The sequence below is a fragment of the Maylandia zebra genome, linkage group LG6, assembly GCF_041146795.1.
Source record: "Maylandia zebra isolate NMK-2024a linkage group LG6, Mzebra_GT3a, whole genome shotgun sequence".
NCBI lineage: Eukaryota > Metazoa > Chordata > Actinopteri > Cichliformes > Cichlidae > Maylandia > Maylandia zebra.
Window position 1 is genome coordinate 8,862,454 of NC_135172.1, and position 19,288 is coordinate 8,881,741.

A 19,288-nucleotide genomic window follows, 5' to 3' on the forward strand; every position below is an offset into this window, starting at 1 on the left:
GGATTAAGTTATTTTTAATTTCCAGCAATGAAGCTGTTGTTCAGTCCAGCCTGATAATGTTACATTTGAGTCCTGACCTACCTGCCAGCCACACACAGCACTTCATGACATTTAAAGCTTCCTTTCTATGTAACCTCAATATTCCCATCAGTTTCCCCCTAAATATTTTATTATACAAGTTGTACTGATGAAAATACACAACAGATCATATTTTTTCTTTCTTATGATTTGCTTTGAGAACGAGCTGGCTATTCACAGTGAAAATCTTGTCCAACAGGTACAGCTGGGTCTGCCAGCATTTGGGTTGTACGTGAAGGAGAGGATCTTTCACTTTATAGTTTTTTGACTGTGTCTGGAAACACAAAGTTCTTCTGCAAGGAAAAATGTGAGCGAGCAGAAAACATCCTCATTAAAACAGATGAAACCACAGCTCAGAGCGGCAGATTCAGCATTGAATACAAAGATGCAGCTTCAGGAAGAGGAAGCCTGACTTTTACCATCACAAATATGAGAAAGTCTGACTCAGGAATGTACCGGTATGGTTTGGGTAAATCTTCAGCTCCAGATTCATACTCAGACTTTGAGGTCAGAGTTTCAAATGGTGAGTTTCTACTAAAAGTCAAAATTGGGAAACCAATCACCTACTCTCATACCCCCATAAACTCTCAGGCTAAATACAGTCCTATTTAAACCAGTCACTTTATTTATTTATTATATAATTCATGGATGTTCATCTATTTAACAGAAATTGCTAAAAACTAGAGTCTCCCGTGCACAGAGTGAGGGAGAAGAAATCTCATTTCCATGTGCCACTGCTGTCCAGGCACAGAGGAAGTTCCTTTGTAAGAATCCGTGTGAGAAAGAAGGAAATATCTTCATTGACACAACTAATGACAAAGTTCAGAATGGCAGGTACAGCATTGAATACACAAAAGGATCTGCGTTTGAACTTCGAGCAACCATCAGACGTCTGACCAAGTCCGACACGGGACAGTACAGGTGTGGTTACGGGGACCCTTTATCTCCTGATTCATATGACACTGACGATATTTTGGTTGTAGATGGTAAGTTTCTTTTCAGAATAATAACAATTCTTGATATGTTCATCCTATAGCTTGTTGTTAAAATCTTGCAAATTAGGGATTAGATTAAAATTCATAGTAAAAGATGCCAGTCTTTCTACAATTCTCTCTGTTTTGTTCTTTTTCTGCCCGTCCTTTCCAGCACTGTAGCAATCAGAATTATTGTTTGAAGACCAGGAAAAATGCCCAACAGATTTATTTTACCAAGTGGACCATCCTGGCTTTTGATATACTGGTAGATGGTCAGGTGGCCAGGAGAGGAAAGAGGTGCAGTGCTTTCCCTGCACCTGTAAATTGTTATTATAATTTTTTAATTATGATTAAAATAATCCCACTATTGTCCTCTCTCACCTATTCACAGACATTTGGGACATTATTGGACACAATATTCATTGTAATTGGGTCTTTTTCAGTTACGTTGTTAAATATATATGCCCCCCCTGGAAGCGATATTTATTTCTTTAAGAAAATTATAGACATGATGGTAACAGAGACAGTACACTCAAAAAAATGAATGAGGTGGATTGTTCAGTGTATATTAATTATTTATTTTCATTTTACTTAAAATATATGTTTTTGTTAAGTTAACATATGTTTTTCTAATCAAGTCTACGTAATTGTGTCTATTATTCAACGTACATAATACTAATGTGTTACTTGATCGCATAACATTTAAGTCAATTAGGATCGATATACCTTGTATATCCACAAGGTGGCAGTAATGCAAAAACAGTTGTAATGAAACCGCGCAGAACAAGAAGGTTTCACGGCTTGTGCCTGCTCATGCACAAGACTTCAAATTTAACTGAAAAAGGCTGTTTTGGCGCCAAGCTGCTGTTTCTTTGAGAGGTAAGACCACTTTTTTCTTTGACTATGTTGTGTAGTATCTATATGTCCAGCATGGTTATATTTTGCGTTTGTCTTACAAGACATGTTATATCGTTTGCGTGTGCTTGTTTTACATTAGTTTTACTGGGTCCTGGACATGCTTATTTTGTGGACTGTGTAAGAAACATTTTTATTGTTTTTTGTTTTATTAAGGGATTAGCTACAGGGGTTCATGGGGTTATTCTTTCAAGGGGTTATTTTTCCATTTGCTTTCTTGGGATTCCTTTTCTGTAATCCGAGAGTCGGAAATATCGAATAGGATAGCAAGGATAGCATAAAGTGACATTTAAAATCCAAAAAGTCAAGGGCGAAAGCCACTGTGACACCATTGTTCTGCTCTATCAGTAATCTGTATTATGTAAAAATGGTCTGTAAATACAGCATGTTTCCTAGCGGAGTTATACATATCAATGTAGTTATAAATTACAGTTTGTGAAAGTACACACTTACTTTTTTTAATAAAATTATTCAAGACATATGAGTGGACAGACAATGGAGGTCGACAGACCTGGTGATAATTGCTTCTATAGAAAGTTAGCACATGGCAGTGTCAATCTCTTGCTTTTCTTCTGAGTAGTATTTTATTTAGTTGTAATTCAAACAATAATTTGCTTCTTGAAATTAAGGAATTAATTTTTTTTTCTTTATAAATCTCAGATCCTGCCTTTACCTGCTCCCTCCTATACTGATGTGGTGTATGTGGTATTGCTGAGCTTGTATGTGGTATGTGAACTGTTATACTTTTAAAAACAAAACTGTTTTATAAGTTAAGTTTTCTTTTGTGACCCATCCCATGCCCCTGTTATTTCTTCTCCACATCTGAACCATGGTTGCAGTTCAAGGGCCTGAGGCATGAAATTCTTTTCAGATCAGCTGTGATCAATATTTTTTGGAACTTGATAAATAACAATAAAAGCTGTAATGGCTCCATTAGCATTTTGTGTAAATGTTTGTGTTAAAATTATAGCTTTAATGAGGTCTTACTACATTAGTTTTAGTTTGTATATGTGTACATATAGTATGTATATTTACAGTACAGTATGTTGTGTTTGTTGACATATTTTCAGGTGGAAGCAGAATATGTGAGGATTACTACTGCTGCACATGTTCCAAGGCTTTTTACACAACTTGACCAATACACTGACCAGCTCATAAAAGTCTTCAAGAAAAAAAGGAGGCGTTGCAGGGAAGAAAATTAGACAAACTTTGGCCCCAGCCACACAGGTGCGTTATTCTGTTGGTAGCAAAATATTATGGCTAATAAGATCATTTTCAAATTTAAACAGCTAGTGTATGGTAGCTGCACAGTGCACTTACATTTATATTAAGCAAGACAAAGTTTGGTACTCAAAACGTTGGAAAATTTAAATTACCTAAACATATGTAAAATCTGATCCCTTGATTTAGGTTAAACCAGAAGTGAATATTTTTATGTTATGTTTTGAATGCAAAAAAGATGATGTATTAGTTTGTCTTTACCTCCATTATGGACATATATAATGTGGTGGAAACCCTGCCCAACAGGTTAACTATTCATGTCCATGTGATGATTAGTTGGTCTTGTGTACATGTCTATCTGTGCAGTGGATATGTCATTCATTTTGCGTATAATGTGAGTTTCTGTCATCCTAAAGTATATCTGTTTTCTCTTCCTGTATCTCTGCCACTCTCTACAGAAGGAAAGTATTGAAAAGGGGAGGGAGTGTGTCCTCAGGGCACTACCTTTTTACCTGAATGAAGACCCAAGCATCCTCTTCAAAGAATAATTGGTTGGTAATTTTAGTTTAGTTTTTTATCTGTATTAAACCAAATTTTGAATAACTAATGTTGTTGCATGTTGTAATGTTGTTGTTGTTGTAATTTGCATGGAACCTGTTTAAATGTTTTGGGAAATCTTCTTGTATACCCAAACTATTTATATTTATCGTTGAATCTGTAGTCTAAAATAGTGGCGCACTGGGGTGCATGTTCCTAATATTGTGTTTACGTCATTAAAGGGTAGCTTTGGCCCTTTTTCTTTCTTTTTTTAAAACTGGATGCCATTTTTCTATGTTTTTGTGTCTAAGCTACAGCTGTTCAGAGGGAGCTGGAACAAATTACCCTTGCTATCTTTACCATCGAAAGAGCTGATGCCAGCACTTCTCCAGCCGATGTGGGTATAACCATCTAGTGTGTCCTGCATGACCTGGAAGACCTGGCCTCTGCATGTGCACTCTTAATGGGTGGGATATATGCACTGAATCTCAGTTAACCTCAAGACTGAAAGCTAAGAGACAATCAAAAGCATTGAGATTTAAAGGATTTAATTGAGAGATGATACTGCACCAGAAATGTTGAAGGGTGGTGTGTATATTAGCGTTCAAGGCATATTGTTATGAGGTGGAAATATATTCATATTCAGTTTGTGTTACATTGTGTGCATTGTAAAGGTAATTGCAATACATACTAAAAATAAGGGTAAGTTAGGAGGTTGATCTGATATCCCCGTGTTGGTGTTGTTCCCAGATCATCATACTAAATGTTGTTCCAGGATCAACATTGCAAGTGACCAATCAGAATGTTGTGACGTCATACTTTTGCGACTTCGGGAAAAACCGGCGTAAAACAAAAAACTGTACTTAAGCTGCGTGAAACCGCCTCTGTCCGCCGATCAACTGACCCTAACCCTAACCGTAACCCTTTAATAAACAGTAAGCAGAATTGATATTGTCCTTGCAACATTGGAATTTCATAAATGCACGAATGGCTTGGAATAGAATAACGTCACAACAATGTGATTGGTCACTTGCAATGTTGAACCTGGAACAACATTTTCATGATGGTCTGGGAACAACACCAACACGAGGATATCAGATCATCCAAGTTGGGAATGCAGGATGAATGTATATTTTGTGGACTTTTAAAGACGAACAATTGTTTCCATGTTAAAATGTTTACATCTGAAGTTTTTTGCCCAAACACTGGTAAAATAAATGTTGACAGTGGCGAGTGTTAAATGGTTACTGCTGTGCTGTTGCAAAAAAACTGAACGCTGACAAGCTGTTTTATTGTTAGACCATAATGTTGGCATGTTTTGTTAAAGTTTTATTTGGGATGGTGATGTAATTTTCTTTGATTGCTAATATCAGTGGACTATTTATTATTATTATTATTATTGTTATTATTGTTGTTGTTACATTTTTTTTTTTTTTAAATTGTGGCTGTTGAGGTGGACACTTCACTTTGCATTGTTAAAGGAAAGCACTTCATTGGCATTGTGTTACTGGACTGACCCTAAGCAATCATTGCAAATAGCAACTTTGCTATCCATTTTAGACACTAAAAGAAAAAAACACTCACAGACCTTACTAGCATCACATGTGCATAACTCAAGTGTCATCTTATCAATGTGTTATGTGATCTTCAATGCGTTTTTTTTCTCTTCTATTTCTGGTAGATACAGACATTTAATTTAAAGTCTTGATGTTGCATCTGTCTACATACTGTTAATTACTAACCCTAATGAGCTGTTGTGTTTTATTTTGGACTGGGTTTACACAAATGCTCACTGAATGTGTTGGCAATAAAATAAATTTTAAAAAATAAGTTGGATGTACTTAATTCATTTGTGTGGAACCTGTTGACAAAATAGATTTATGTAAAACTAATTAATAAAGCACAAGGTGGCTGAAAATATAATATTTGAATTAATCTAACTTAAATTTAACATTTTACTGCCACAAATAAGAAATGTGTTGAAGTAACTAATCTAAACTATCTAACCTGAAAATATATCATCTATGTTCATACAACATAACTTGATTTAGTTAGTCTTAAATATGTCTTGTTAATCTTAAGTAGTTTTTTTAAATTAGATGAACTAAAGATTTTTGCTTTAAACTAACATAATTCAATTTCGTGGAACCTGTTGACAAAATTTTAATTAAAGTCAACGTTTCATTTTTTTGAGTGTAGGTTTTCTAATTGGCGGAGGAGATTTAAATATACATCTATAACCAAAGCTAGATATTTCCAATAGAAAAGCACAGAATACCAAAACATTAATTAAGAATATAAATACATTGATGAAGGAGGTGGGACTAATTGATATATGGAGAAACTTGCATTATACCTATTTTTCCTCACCGCACTTGTTATACACAAGAATAAATTATTTTATTACCTTTGGGGAAAATAAAGATAGAATAAACACTTGTGAAATTGGAGCAATAGACTTAAGCGACCATGCACCAGTATACCTGTCCATTGATTTAAACCTGCAACCAAAACTCAATAATTGGAAATTAAATTCAAGCTTACTGAATGATCCACACTTCAAAGAACAAATTAAGAAAGAGATTCACTTCTATATGGAAACGAATGATAATGGTGAGGTGTCTCCTCCTATTCTGTGGGATACTTTAAAAGCTGTCCTGAGAGGGAAAATTATAGCAATATAAGCAATTATAAAAAAAAAGATGAGAAATAAAAAATTAGAAGAGCTGCAAAATAAGTTAGAAGAATTAGAGAAAAGGCATAAAAGAAAAACAACACAGGATATATTGGAGGAAATCATCAAAACAAGAAATGAAATAAATGATTTGACTACATATGAAATTAAATTTTTTTTTATGTTTCTTAAACAAAGGTATTACGAGGGAGGATCTAAAGCAATGAATGTTTTAGCCTGGAAACTAAAAAAGTAAATAGCAGATAATACAGTTCACAAAATTAAACATCCAGTGACAAAATTAATAAAAAATAAACTAGGAGAAGTTCAGAGTGCATTTGAAACATTTTATAAGACTCTTTATGCTAATAAGACAGAGAGTAGTATAGTTGAAATGAACAGTTTTTTAGACTCTCTCGATTTACCAGTACTGAATGAAGAACAGAATAAAACTTCGATTGAAGATATAACAGAAAAGGAACTAAGAAGAGCAATAAGGAGCTAAAAGAAGAATTAATACCAGTGATGCTTCTCACACTGAATTGGGTCTTAAAGAAGGCTCAAGTACCTTTTAGCTGGAAAGAAGCAATTATCTCTGCTATCCCAAAAGAAAACAAGATAAATTAGAATGTGTGTCATATAGACCAATATCTGTTCTTAATACAGATCATAAGCTGTTTATATCTATCATGGCTAGACAATTACAAAAGTTCTTACCTAGTCTAATTCATAATGATCAAACAGGTTTTATTCGAGAGCGCCAAATACAAGATAATGTACGGCGGACACTACAAATTATTAACCATATTCGACAGAATAAAGTAGAAGCAATGGTAATCAGTATCGATTCAGCATTCGATTCAGTTAATTGGAACTTTCTTTATGGAGTCTTGCATAGATTTGGCTTGCATGAAATAATAATTAAGACAATACAGGCACTTTATGATAACCCTACGGCAAGGATTAAAATTAATGGCTACCTATCAAATAGTATTAAGCTGCAAAGAGGAACAAGGCAGGGCTGTGCGTGCTCACCATTATTATTCACGTTATATCTGGAACCATTGGCTCACTATATATGGCAAAACAAAGAAGTAGAAGGTATTAATATCCATGAGAAGGAGCATAAATTATGGAGTGCCAGGACTGCCATAATGCATTAATTAAATACACCATTAAATAATTAATTAAATGTGGCAATAATTAATTAAAATTGGAATTAATTAATTAAATAAATAGTTATGACACATGTAATTAATTAATTATTGACACATTTAATTAATTATTTAATGGTGTATTTAATTAATGCATTATGGCAGTCCTGGCACTCCATAATAAATTAGCCTGCTATGCAGATGATATTTTAATATTTTTGGGTCAACCATCAAACTCTCTACCTAAATTAATGCAGTTATTTGAATACTTTGGTCGACTATCAGGATATAAAGTTAATATGAGTAAAATACAATTGCTTAAGTACAACTATATTCCATCAGAAGAAATTAAAAATAAGTACCAATTAGCATTAAAAAACGCAGGCCATTTTTTGATTTTGACGGTGTTAACTACTAGAAGACTAGAGGAAATATTAGTTATATTAATGGAAACAAAAACACACTCCTTACATGCCTTTTGTATTTTTTTTCTGTTTTTCTTCCTTTTCTATTTTTCTTTCTTTTTTTCATTTTTCTGTTTTTCTTCTTTCATTCCTTTTGTATGGATATTTTAGTTAGAAATAAGACCCCAAGTAATTGGGTCTTTTTCAGTTTAAACCTTTTGCAAACATATATGAGATTCTTGACAGGTTCCAGTCACACTTTAAAGAACAGTATTATGCTGTATTCTGTCTTGTTCTCTATGAAACATGTCTAAATGGAATCTTAGAAATTGAATTCAGATCTATGAAAGTGAATATAAATAAGTCTGCTTTTTGATTTTTCTATAATGGGCTCTGTGTTACAGTGGTGACTTACACTTCTACTCAGGTCTGTGCTTTCAAAGGATCAACAGCAGAAATACACTCCAAATTCAGATACCTATCGACTATAAATGACATAAAGACAAGAATCCAGAAAATGTTCTGGTTTACTACAGTCAAAGATAATGAGCCTGTGGACCTGAAAACAGATCCAGAGTATTCAGGTCGAGTTCAGTATCAGTGTGAAAACAATGACTGCACTCTGAGAATCTCAGACCTGAGAGAGAGCGACTCAGCTGAGTACAAGTTCATGCTCATAACAAACGATCCAGGAGGGAAATATACTGGATCACCTGGAGTCACTTTGACTGTTACAGGTAAAAAATATTTGACTGGAATTCACGTTAAACATTTCCATGTGTATTTGTGCAGATGTTGAGATATTTCTGATATAATGTCATTGTTTTTTTTTAGTCCCAGATCCACAGCTCCAGGTACATGTGAGGAGATCAACAGTAAACTCTTATTCTAACTGGACAGAGCTGACATGTCACAACAACTGTCAGCTACCCGATCAATCTTCCTACATCTGGTACAGGAATGGACACAAACTTTCATCAGACGAACAATATTTACAGCTGAACACATTTGATTCTGCAGACCGTTTTTACTGCGCTGTGAAAGGATATGAGATATTCCCTTCTCCAACAGTGTGTGAGTTCACTACTTTTTGTTTCATTAAGAGAATTATATTTAATTTTTCTTTATTTACGTGAATGTGTCTGTATGTTAGTTTTAGTCAGAGGCCTTTCTTTTGGGAGGTTTACAATGTTTTCTTTTTAGAATATAAATTTCTAAAATTTGGTTTTGTTGTCATTCTTATGTTTCCTCCTCCAGATGCTCCAAAGCTTCCCTCTGTGTCAGTGAGTCCCTCTGCTGAGATAGTGGAGGGCAGTTCAGTCACTCTGACCTGTAGCAGTGATGCTAACCCAGCAGCTAACTACACCTGGTACAAGGAGGATGAAAATTTACCAAAAGCATTTGGACAGAACTTCACCGTCACCAAGTTCAGACCTGAACACAGTGGGCGTTATTACTGTGAAACCCAGAACAAGCTGGGACGTCATAACTCCACCTTACAGCAGACCATTGTGCCAGGTAATCATTTATATTTACATACTGGATACACTCAGAAAGGAGTGCAGTCAAAAAGTCAGGCACAATCTACATTCATGCACTATGGCTAATTATTGGATGGCACTAGAATTTATAATAACAGATCACCTTCAAAATACCTCAGCACAGATAGAACTGTATTACTACCTAAATGTACACATGTGCAAGTATTTATTTTGCCAAAATGTTTCCTCTTCAGCGTTGTATGGACTCATAGCGCTGCTACAGATAATTAAACCAGAGCTGATGTTAAAAACTTTGCTCTTTTGAATCTACACTAATCCATCATCATCTTTAAAAGCATATGTTTGTATGGTGTCTGTCCTGTGAGGGCCAAATATCTCAAAATAATCATTAATGAGTTCAGAAAACCAGGCCTGCAACTTGATTTACAAAGATAATTTAAATATATTAAAAATAAAATACTGGCTGCACCTGTAACTGTTCAACTTGCCTGTGTGGTTAAACAGAATATGGCAGGAGTCCCACTGTCTGCTGTCAAGGCTTTCCTTATTCATGTGCTAAAGAGTCCTAAGAATCAACATTGTAACTTATCTATCACGATGACAAGAACCATGTTTATTGCTAATGCTAGTCCTGTTTCCATGCAAAAAGCAGATTGTAACTGATCTCAGAATACTGAAAGCAGAGCCAGTGACATTTTTAACCTCCTGTTAAAAACCAGGGATTTATCCATAATGCCCATGTGCACCCAGCCAGATAAAGCTGCAGGCCACTCAGCTTGAAGTGATTTTTAATCGAATACAGACGAGGCTATGAAATTAAGATGTGCTACAGTTTTCAGTGGAATAAGGGGCGCGCCCAGTTAACCCTGTTTCCAGAGACAATAGCCAACTGCTGCCACTGTAAAGGATGAATGTTTATTGTAGGCTTTTTACTTTACAGTATAAAGTGCATTGAGACAACTGAAATGAGAGAAACGTTATGATAAAACACTGTTTGAGATTAACAGAGTGAGGTCACGTTACTCTGCTGTGTTTAAATAGATTTCTATTTTTATTTTTCACTGGAGAAGAACTTGGCTTCTGTAGCCTAAAACTCCAACACTGTTCAGGCCATACACAGGTCGAACGTTATGGAATACTCAATTAACTATTAGTGCTTTACTTTGATCTTGATCAGGAGCAAAGAAGATAAAAGCTGCTGGAGTAACTGCTGCTGTTCTCCTGTCTGTCACATCCCTCCCTGTCTTCCTTTGGATTCGGTGAGCAGATCTGTCGCATTAAACTTTTACTTTTCAGTCATTGTGTTGTTCTTTTGTTCATTATCATTTCATTCCTCAGAAAAAAGAGGAATTCCAAGGAATCATCCAAGACTGAAGGCAGAGCAGACAACAAAGAACAGGTGAAACCAGAAATATAAATGCAGTAAAAAAAATCATCATTCACCATTCTAATCTAAGATCATTTTTTTCTATGCAGTGTGTCTCTGATCAGGAGGAGCCACAGAAACAGGATGATCTTCAGTATGCCAGCATCCACTTCTCTAAAAACCAGGCAGATCCTCTCTACAGCAACAGCAGTTCAGCCCCACAGACACCTGGAGGAACAGAGAGTTACACTTAAAAACTGAAAACTATTTGAATGAAAGAGTCCAGGCAACTAATCAGTCTTCCTAGATTGTATCACATCATCTCAACAAGAATAAATGTAACAAAGTTGTTGAACTTCATGCAGATCATACATGATTTAATTACGCTCACCACAGAAACATAAAATCTTTATTTTATTTTTTCAAATTACAAGTTTGACTCTTGTTAATATAAAAACCACCTACTTTAACTTTTTTGAGTTTACTGTGTTACACTGCTGTTAAATCAAATTAAAAAGTACAGCCCTGTGGTGAGCAGCTCCTCACATAATACAATGAGCCTCGCTAGAAGATTCAAATGAATATCTGGGAAATGCATTGCCTGCTTGAGCATTCTTCTTCTGTTTTTAAGCTTGTTTTTTTTCACCATCATAATATAATTTCATGCTACATACTCAGAATCAACTAATTTCTTGTCAACAAAGACATAATTCCCATTAGCAGAAAGAAGCTGCATCATGGGAGGTTTGGTCTGTTCACTCAGTGAGCATCATAATTTAGCCAGCATGGTGGCTACTGGAGCTAGTTCTCTAGTTCTTTTGCTGCTCTTTTTCTTTGCTTATCACTTGTAGAAAAATACACGTATGTGATCAAACATGATTATCATAGTCTGTTTTCTGATGTTTGATATCCTGATGTATTATTATCATAATTGCATTTATTTGATAAACTATCAACTTTTTTAACAAACAATTAAATAACACCTGATTTTTCAGTAATCTTAACACTTCATCAGAGTGATATAAATGGTTTCTCTATATAAGGCTACGTCCACACGTACACGGGTATTTTTGAAAACAGAGATTTTCCGTTTTTGTTTTAAAAAATAATCCCGTCCACACGTAAAGGCAGAAACGAAGGAAAACGCTGCTAGGAACATGCCAAAGCAACAGGTGGCGCTATATTCCTACCCATGCAGAAATGTTGGCCAATCAGAAGTCTAGAAGCCTCGGTGGGAAAAAGTAAACAAAGATGGGGCATAGAAGCAGAACTGAGTCCTATGTGTGGAGGGACAGTAACTGTGTGTGTATATGTAAGCATTTAAACACTGCAGAGAGTACAATTAACAGTAATAGTATTGTAGAAATTAATTTCACCAAAACAATAACGTGGCGCACAGTTTGACGTCAAAAAATGCGCACACCTTTTGACGCTGCGTTTTCTCCGTTTTTCTCGTCCACACGTAAACGCAAAAACTGAGTTTTCAAAAATATCCACCCTGGCAGGAGATTTTAAAAATCTCCATTTTCAGTGACCGAAAACGCAGTTTACGTGTGGACGAAAGGTGCAAACGCATAGAAAAATCTGCGTTTTCAAAAATACCCGGGTACGTGTGGACGTAGCCTAAGAATACACAGAAGCAGAAACAATACATTTTGTTTGAAGTAAATATTATAATTAATCATCTTATAGAAGTTATATATGTTGGTACACTATGTAGATTATAGGACAAAGAAGCAGTTGTCAAGGACGAGTTCGGTTATATATACACAGATATACATACGTTACAATTACTTTAGTATGATGGGATTTCAGAGAAACTGTTCAAGTTGCTGTTTCTATCAGGAGAGGAGAGAGAAGAAGCCAGAGCAGAAGTGAGGTGTAAATTGTGCAGTAATATTAAGCTCTTGGTATATTCCATTGAGAAACAGTGAGTGCGAATTAGACTGACCAGAGTTCTTTAGGGCAGGAGAGGGTGGCAAGTGAGTATTGCAGGTAAGTATCCAAGTATAACAAAGAATGCACACTTGCACTGCAGAGCCAGGGGTGCATATTAATGTTGTGAACAGGAAGGATGTCTGGTTTCACTGACCTGATTTCCACAATTTGACCACAGCAGAAAGTGATCAAATAAAGTAGAATGTTCTGAGTGAAACATCTTCTACTCTTCTGTATTTTCTTCTGCTTATTCAACAGACTTTACTAACATGTGGAGCCTAAACATTTTATTCTGCATGTTAACTCCGTGTAACTCTGGGCTTCTTGTTGATTCAAAGTGCTGCTGTTTTAAAAAGAGGATGTTTTTTTGATGATTGGCCCTGAGATATCCAGAAATGTTCACAGGATTCAAACCATCAATAATCCAGATATTCCCAAATGTGATGGCCAAACCCATGGCCACACTCTAAAGTCAGTAACTCTTGTATTTTCATTTCTTCATTTCAACACAGTAACACACTTTAGTTTCCAATAACTTTATTGATTGGTTTGGATACATTTGTTCTATTTCTAAGGGTGCACATTTAGTTTGCTTATGTATTCATACCACTTCATTAGTTTGATTTTTGACTAACCTTTGTCAAAAAAGGTTTAGGTTTAAGTGGTTTTTGATTTTCTTCTTTGGTGTTTAGTTTATTAACAAACCAGATGATACTGCACTGTTTGTTATTTACAATTGTGTTTTGTTTAGTTATCCCTTGTGTGTCACTATGGTCTGATCAGCCATTATATATACCCTTGTGTGTCATTTCTGTCATGGTCCTGGGCCATGTTGGCCCAGCGTTCTTAGTTTCCTTGTATGTTTGTATTTTATTCCATGCTTCCCCTGCCCATTATGTCTAAGTTCTCCCCGTGCTCTCTCTTCCCCCTGTGTACCCTCTATGTATTTATGAGCCCTCGTCCCCTTTCGTGTTTATTCCATGTCTCCCCTGCCTGTTACGTTGGGGTTCTACTCGTGCTCTCTCTCCTCCTGTACTTCCTGTTTCACCTCTCCCGTCAGTGTTCAGTTCACCCCGCCCTGTCTCGTTATGATTATCAGTGTCACCTGTGTTCCCCGTGTGTTCCCACTTCCCTCGTTAACCCTCTGTGTATTTCTGTCTGCGTCTCCCTCTGTTCAGTGTGACGTCGTCCCTCATGCCGTGTGTGGATCTCCCTGTGTCTCTCTGTGAGTTCTTAGTTTGGTTTCCCAGTTTAGTTTAAGTTTGTATATTTGGTTCTGCCGGCAAATAAAGCTGAGTTTTGAGTTCATCCCCTCGTGCCTGTGAGTCCTGCATTTTGGGTCCTACTCCTGCCTGCCGCACGGCGATTCATGACAATTTCATGTTTAGGTCAGTTATGTTTGTTTGGGCAGTCATTAGAGTTGGATGTCTTGAGACCGGTCTTGATCTCGAGACCACTTTTACGTGGTCTTAGTCTTGTCCTGGTCTCGACGGACTTTTGTCTCGGTCTTGTCTTGGTCTCGCTGTCTCAGTTTTGCTGTCTCAGATGAACATAGTGGTCGGGAGATTTGGAGTCAACAGTATCCATGACACACAACGTAACATTCGATAATGGGTCATGCACAAAACCATCAGCTCTAAGAGCCGTGCTTAGAGTACTTTGTTGGGAATCAGAAGAGTCGACTCCCATTGAGCGAGAGCCGGCTCCTCACTTAATTTCCTTTCGCTGCTCAGCTCTCACACAGTGACACACAGTGGCTCGCTGTGCTCAAATCCCTCCATATTGGGGCATATTATTATTTCGCCTTTCGCGCCCCTCAAACACAACTAAATGCAACCCATTAGATTGAGCAGTATGCCATATCAGTAAGTTACAGAAAGGTCAGAGACTTCGTCTGTCATAACATTGACCACAAAGAGTTTTCGGTAAATGCAAAAAGAAGCATTTGGCAAAATGCAGATTTTGCAAAGTCTCCTTGACCGATACAGCCGGGACTACTTCAACCTTCACCAGACACCTGGAGCGCAAACACCCTCAAAGGTAAGCTAGCCAGTAGCCAGCTTTCCATTTTCAAACTCTTCTGCCTACCTTTCCAACCTCAGATGACCAGGTCATGTTCATGTAATATTGTTATTTATAATGTGTTCTTCAAGCGGTATAAATTATTTAGGGACAGAATTTTTGCAACTTTCTCTGCAGACTTAACTTGTGAAGATCAGAGATGGGCAGTAAAAAAATAATCAGATTACAGTAACGTGTTACACGTAACGCGTTACTATAATCTGATTACTTTTTTCAAGTAACGAGTAAAGTAAGGGATTACTATTGCAAAAACGGTAATTAGATTACCGTTACTTTTCCGTAGAAACGCTGCGTTACTGCGTTACTAAAACCGTGATTTTTTTGCGAGAATGTCTCATGACAGTAACATAAGTGCGACGTTCATGTCAACAGCTGTGTGCAGATCAACAATGGATAATATATCGAGTGTGGGAGAGAGTATGAGTATGCAGCGTTTAAAGCGTGGAAGTACTGACCTTATTTTGAGTTTGATTCCATAAAAAGTGACAAAAACATTAGTGTCCGTTGTGCGTGGGAAGAAAAAACATTTTTACAGCGAAAAAAACCCCTAAACAAGCTCCGAGTGCACAACGACGTAATGGGAAACTCACAGAGAAACTCGTGGATTTTTCAACAAACCGCTGCGGCACACCTGCACCAGGGCACACCTCTGCCTGCCCCACTCCTGCTTTACAGGTGAAAATAGAGCAACAGGACCGCTGAGTCTTTGACATTATTTATTTTCTGCTGTGTTTTACTTGCATCTATTTGAAAGACTGAGTGTAAACACAAAAAATATTTTATGTTATGTGCTGAAATGTGCAGAAAATAGGTTTAAATGTTAAACAAATTTATTCAAATCAGAGAATGGTGCATATAATTGGGCTGAAAGCTCTATCTCTTTATTACCTATTCAGGTTGTAAATCGTGTTTTTAAAAAGTAACTAAGTAATCAGTAAAGTAACGGGATTACTTTTTTGGGGAAGTAATCAGTAATTAGTTACTGATTACTTTTTTCAAGTAACTTGACCAACACTGGTGAAGATTGTAACTAACGTTACATGCTATGTACAGGTAGCTAGCACTAGCACTGGCTATCACCTACTTAAATAGTTTTCACTAACTTTAGGTATTTTGGTGAATTCATTGAGCAGAAATATATCGAAACCATTTCAGTGAGCACTTTAAGAGCTAGTATGGTGTGGTTTGTTGTCGACTTTAATGGGCATATTTATGTGGTTGCTGACTCGTAAGGAAGGACGGGCGTTTCAAGAGTGTCCCTTTAACATTGCTAGGCTAACAGCGGTATTCTCAACAGTGAAGCTCAGATCAGAGCAGTCTATGGCTTTGGTCCAGATAGCTCAGATGGCAAAACTGAGTCCTAAAGTTCTAAAATCGAACTTAAGGATCTTTGACTATGACTGTCTTAGGTGTTTTCTACTATGTTGCCCTACAAAACCAGTCCAGTGTGTAGGGGCTACTGCAACATGTCATTATTAGACAGTTATTTTGTATTGGTGTAACTTCAGACTTTATTGAGTAGTTCATTTCTTGTCAATACAGCTGTGTCTGATAGCTGACTGACATGAGGAGGCTTAATGCAATATGCAAAGTTAATGCACAGACATTTTGTCTTTTGCAGATTTAATTCAACTGTTTTTCTGTTCTTGTTATTTAAGGTCTTGCAACCCTGAACACTCCAGTATTTTCATTATTACTAGTTGTGCCTAATGATCTATAAATGTGTCACACTGGATTGGGTTAGGTTATTTTGTATGCAAAGATCTGCCTCATTGATAGATTTAAAATCACTGTGCTTGTAAGATACAGTAGTTTGTTGTGGTTGAATAGAAACAGATGTTTTACAGATTCCTATTTCCCTGTTTTGTAGGTACTTGGAGTACAGATCTGCAACATCAGTGATAGCGGTCAATCCCACACAGCCTCAATTATCATTGTTTGCTCCAAGCATCCACTTATTTTGCCCAAATTCACCCAGGCAACAGGCCATCACCTAGTCCATCCTACAGGACTTTATAGTTGGATGCTCTCTCCCCCTGACTATCATTGAGAATCCACATTTTAGACACTTCCTGAATGTCCTTCAAATACAGCAAATACACTCCTGTGTCTAGGACCACCTTGACAGAGAGGCTGACATAAAGCCCTGGATATCCAGCCAAATGCAGCAATAACAACAGACCTCTGGTCTGACCGGAGGCTTCGGTCTTTCCTGGGAGTTACTGCTCATGTTGCCTGCAAGAACAAGGACTCTTGCTGCTGCTATTGTGCTGTGGTGTATCGCCCAAATAGCTTGCTTATGTCAGAGTTCAGCGACTTCCTGTCCTCCACTATGCGGTTGTCCAGACTGCTTTTAGTTGGGGATTTTAACATACATGTTGATGACAACTCTGACCTTGCCAGAGGTTTTATCAACATTATGGATTCTTTTCATTTTACCCAGCATGTGTCAGGCCCCACACATAACAAAGGACACACACTGGACATTGTTTTTACTTTGGGTTTGAATATTAATTCTATTTGTTCTGAGGACATTTTTATCTCTGATCATCACTGTATTCTTTTAACACATCTTCTCATGAGCCTTTGTCTCCCGTTCACAGGACAATTATCTCGCGCATTATAAATTCCTCTACAGCGGAGAGTTTCTCGCTTTTAATTTAACTCTATCCCCGAAAAACGGTGTTGATTTCTTAACAGATGTATTTAATATCCATAATAATATCCATATAATGTTTTTCAATTTTAGATTAAATCTGTCTGGTTAAAATGAGATCAGTTTCTGTTTCTAAGTCCTTACCCTGGCTAAATGACAATATCTGCTCCATTAAACGCGATTGTCGTAAAGCTGAGCGCTCATTCTGCTGAGACAGCCCTTCTTGGAGTTTCCAGTGACATTCTGATGCAAAACGATGCTGGAAAATGTTCTGTACTCCTAATGTTGGACCTCACGTCAGCCTTTGACACCGTTGACCATTACATTTTGCTTGAAAGGCTGAAATACTGGGTTGGTGTATCTGAGTCTGCCTTAGAGTGGTTCTCTTCGTATCTCTGTGAATGATACTTTTTTGTGGCGGTCTCTAAGTACAGGTCATCTTCCACGTCCCTGTCCTATGGTGTGCCACAAGGTTCTGTGTTGGAGCCCTTATTGTTTTCAATATATCTACTTCCTCTCCAGCATATTTTGAGCCCCTTCGAGGACATTTGCTACCACTGCTACGCGGATGACATCCAGTTATACATTTCTTTTAAACCTGAAAATGTTTCTAAGCTGCAGATTCTAAATGAGTGCTTAGAATCCATCAAATGGTGGATGGCTGACAACTTCCTCCAACTTAATGAAGAAAAGACTGAAGTCCTTGTATGTGCTCCGGACAGACATGTACCTAACACAAGGCGGAGAGTCCCATAGAGTAGTATAGAGTCCACACTTTTTCCGTCAATTGTTCCGTCGGTCCTGCTCACATCTCCAATGGTTGTACACGTTGTCATTAACGTGGCTTCACTCCACATCAGCCACGCCGCTTTGCTCGCTAAAACACCGTGTCAGCACATAAGGACGCTGTCATAGCCTGTCAACGACGTTGATTAGCTGCGTATATACGAATATGAATCACATCATTGGCTGGACTATGGGATAAGGTGGCATCGTTCTGATCCCATACGGGAGCAGCCAGTCACTTACTGACTAACACTGCAAAACAGAATTCTTAAAGTTTCAATTTTAATTTCAATTCAGGTACTTTTTTTTTTTTTTTTGTGCGCAATGCAGATTTTCTGTGTGCAGAGACCGTGCCAGCAGTGCGCAATTGCGCACGTGCGCAGCTTAGAGGGAACATTGGTCAGGGCACTGAAAAGACCCTTAGAGAAACAGTTCTCTGGAATTTTTTAGGCAGATTTGCATGGATGAAGAGGATCCAGAGGAGCCGTTTAGCCACCGGATCTACTTCCTTGCCACCATGCTCGACCCCCAGTTTGGACTGACCTGGGTAGATTTGGATGTCCAAAATGGTGAAACCGGATCAGCACTGAAGAGGTTCAGAGATGACCTTAAAAAGTAATTAACAGGTGGCTGTATAATAATAATTATTTATTGTTATTGTTGCACTTATTAACACTGTCTTTGGTTTTACAGCACCATTAGAAGCATCCTGTCTAATCCTGTGTGTGTGTGTGTGTGTGTGTGTGTGTGTGTGTGTGTGTGTGTGTGTGTGTGTGTGTGTGTGTGTGTGTGTGTGTGATGCATCTGCAGCACCAACAAAAGAAGACACAGAATTATCGGACAGTGACTCAGCACCACCCCCAAAACAATGTCTTCTTTCACGCTATAAGGCATATTGGCAACTGTCAAGCCTTTGAGTCGCCGAGCAGCTGAGTAGGGGAATAATGTTAACGCGCCCACTGTTCAAAACGTAAGTCAAAGTTCCAGGTTAAAAACTCCTT

General features: G+C 37.4%; 1 protein-coding gene and 1 long non-coding RNA gene across 3 annotated transcripts; both read left to right on the top strand.

The window, feature by feature from the left end:
* The first annotated feature begins 1,588 nt into the window (after positions 1-1,588).
* LOC112435037 (uncharacterized) lies at positions 1,589-5,555 on the top strand. Of its 2 annotated transcripts, none has more exons than XR_013098852.1 (5): positions 1,589-2,087; positions 2,628-2,693; positions 3,038-3,194; positions 3,647-3,739; positions 4,037-5,555. It is a non-coding gene; the product is annotated as an uncharacterized LOC112435037 (long non-coding RNA). The 2 variants fall into 2 exon arrangements; XR_013098851.1 differs by having other exon boundaries at positions 1,589-1,931.
* Positions 5,556-8,265: 2,710 nt separating this feature from the next.
* On the top strand, positions 8,266-11,829 carry LOC101482703 (B-cell receptor CD22). Its single transcript, XM_076884620.1, has 6 exons — positions 8,266-8,694; positions 8,798-9,031; positions 9,215-9,475; positions 10,637-10,718; positions 10,798-10,858; positions 10,936-11,829. Exons 1-6 carry the CDS (start codon positions 8,475-8,477, stop codon positions 11,077-11,079), a joined length of 1,002 nt encoding a protein of 333 aa, XP_076740735.1. The 5' UTR covers positions 8,266-8,474; the 3' UTR covers positions 11,080-11,829.
* Positions 11,830-19,288: the final 7,459 nt, after the last annotated feature.

Excerpts from the sequence above, each read along its gene's own strand:
- LOC101482703 (XM_076884620.1), top strand. The coding sequence starts at position 8,475 with ATGTTCTGGTTTACTACAGTCAAAGATAATGAGCCTGTGGACCTGAAA. Across the intron at positions 9,476-10,636 it reads ACAGCAGACCATTGTGCCAG|GAGCAAAGAAGATAAAAGCT; the intron begins GTAATCATTTAT and ends GATCTTGATCAG. Across the intron at positions 10,859-10,935 it reads GAGCAGACAACAAAGAACAG|TGTGTCTCTGATCAGGAGGA; the intron begins GTGAAACCAGAA and ends TTTTCTATGCAG.